The following is a 2,500-nucleotide window of genomic DNA, read 5'->3' on the forward strand; positions in this document are numbered from 1 at the left end:
AAACTGTCAGCATTGTCAAAAAACCCTTTCGCTTACTGTCTCGTAAAGTGAATAAATTCTGTATTATACGATATCGCCCATGGTGTTGGTTCACCTTTATATTGATATGTGATGGTGTAATATTAAATGGTTCTTTACTGCAATCATTGTCGTTCCTAGTTTTTTATGAGTCTCAAATTATCCTTCCTTTAATTCAGACACTCCCGTACAAACATCATTTAATTTCCCCAGATCAGATTATTTATTTTTCAGATGTAAAAACCTGGCTTTTTAGAATTTACACGTTCGACATTGTCATAATTCATCTATTTTCTTCCTTACGTTTTCTGTTCTGAAAAAGAATCGCGTTTTTTCCCCTAACTCTCATTTCCTTTTCTTTATATCCCGTGCCCCTTAGTTCTATCTGCAGGAAAACAAATTTTCTATCAGGAAGATTTCCAGTTCCAGGGGAATCGACTTCGATATCAACTTTCCTTTATTATTATCATCATAGATATTTGTGTATACTTTAGCGTATGACTAAGTTCTTTATTTTCCAATACACAGACGTCCCTTTGGTGGAGCTGTCTATGGGGAGGGCGCTTGTTCCTCAAGCCATACAAGAAGGAGCAGACGTGTACTTCGAATGCAGTGTCGTCTCTAATCCACCTTACCTTCGTGTAGAATGGTTTCACGACGTAAGTCTACGGTGTTTGAAATCCGTATTTCAATTATTTGCGTTTTGGTTTATTTTATTATCGGTATGAGTTCTGTCGAAAACCAAAAATCTTAACAGTATTTATCGTTCAGAAGCTCATGTGAGCGCTTTATTTTATATGTGCAAAGAACTTTCCAAAAGAAAATGTTAATCAGGTAGCAAACATTGAATAATGAATATTTCCTTATTACCTCATGGATTCCGCAACATTCGAAAACAAAGACCTACTATGACATTAGAATTTGTTACTATCCGATATTATTCCCTTATCTTTCTTTTGGTTATTAAGTTACGAATGGCGTGATGTCAAAACCTCTTGTAAGTCATTGTGCACGGACTTTATATCATGCGACCATGGATATGCATGCATGCAAAAAAAAAAAAAAAAAAAAAAAAAAAAGAATGAAAGAAAAAGAAGCATAAGAATTGTAAAAATAGTTTTGATATGCTTATATTCTTAACGGCATGTTTTCACAGCTATACTCATACAACAAAGGGTCCATTCAATCCACGAATGACCCTCATCCATCAAAAACTGAATTCAAGGCCTTTCGATTCATTCTCCCTTTCTGTTTTCATTTCGTAGGGCAAGGTCGTCGAGCACAACATGAGCGCAGGAGTCGTGGTGAGTGGCCTCAGCCTGGTCATTCGGCACCTGCGTCGGGAGCACTCAGGGTCGTACACCTGCGCCGCGACCAACACCGAGGGCGTCACGACCAGCAACCCCGTTTCCCTCACCGTCAGACGTGAGTTAATGCCTCGCCGCTTTTGCCCTTGATTTGTGCGCGGGCTTGCAGTGAGTGGGTGTCGTGTTATTTACGTGTGTGTGAGGCTGCTTATGTGTCTGTCTGGGAAGGCGTAGCTGGGCAAGAGTGGCAAGTAAGATGAAGGATATGTGCAGTAGTTTAGTTTTTGTGTATAAGACGATACATACAGACTCACACAAATATAAACGCATAAATACGTTGATTATCTAAATTTCTTATGTGGTATATGCATGTACGTCTCTTGGGGGGATGTTAGTCAAATGCAAAACAGGTGAGTGGGCTTGATCAAAACGCTTTTTGAAAATAAAAGAAGGGCACGTTATATAGTAATGGCAAAAAGGATGGGATTAACACATGACATGGCTATGATTAAGCACTAAAGCATTATGTAACGTGACCAAAAGATTGGTAAAGTTATATATCAGCAAAGGCAATAAGAGTTAGATTAGAAAATGAAACATTTCCAGTCGTGTCGTATCAAGCTTTATGAAGAAACAAAACAAAGTCTTAGAGCGATAGCAAATAAGAGGAATGCAGAAGATACAACAGAAATTTAATTAGGAGGAACGACTGTCTGTAATAAAGGACAGGGGAACTTAATCAAAGAACCAATAAAGCAAGGAAAGATGAAATTCTCATGTCTGTATCCGTTTGAAGATTTCAAAAATGAATATAGGACGAGGTATACAAAAAATAAGAGGAACAGAAAATTACATACAACCGTGATCATTATATACATTTTAGAAGATCATCGTGGATACAGCCGACCAATAATAGGGATATTGACTTCATATATCTTGAAAACAAATCAACAGACGTAGGAAAAAAACAAAAAAAAACTCACAAATATCTGATATTGGAAATATAGAAGCTGAATATATCAACAGACTTTTACGACGTGTCTTCAACTTTAAAAGAGAAATAAAGACAAAAATCTAGAAAGGTGGAAACCTTCAGTGGCTGATTTGATCCACCGTAAAGAGGTTGTTGACAACTGCAGACAATCGAGTCTTTTATCACAGGTACACACGATTAA

At 37.4% G+C, this 2,500-nt stretch overlaps 1 protein-coding gene across 1 annotated transcript in view; it reads left to right on the forward strand.

Annotated features, from left to right (window-relative positions):
• Positions 1–1,563, forward strand: part of LOC125044092 — a 2,350-nt gene extending 787 nt beyond the window's left edge. The window contains exons 4-5 of the mRNA XM_047640538.1: positions 547–677; positions 1,284–1,563. Of these exons, the coding sequence (XP_047496494.1) occupies positions 547–677; positions 1,284–1,475 (323 nt within the window). The 3' untranslated portion in view covers positions 1,476–1,563. The remainder of the gene's footprint in view (positions 1–546; positions 678–1,283) is intronic.
• Positions 1,564–2,500: the final 937 nt, after the last annotated feature.

This window comes from Penaeus chinensis, chromosome 35 (genome assembly GCF_019202785.1).
Source record: "Penaeus chinensis breed Huanghai No. 1 chromosome 35, ASM1920278v2, whole genome shotgun sequence".
Taxonomy (NCBI): domain Eukaryota; kingdom Metazoa; phylum Arthropoda; class Malacostraca; order Decapoda; family Penaeidae; genus Penaeus; species Penaeus chinensis.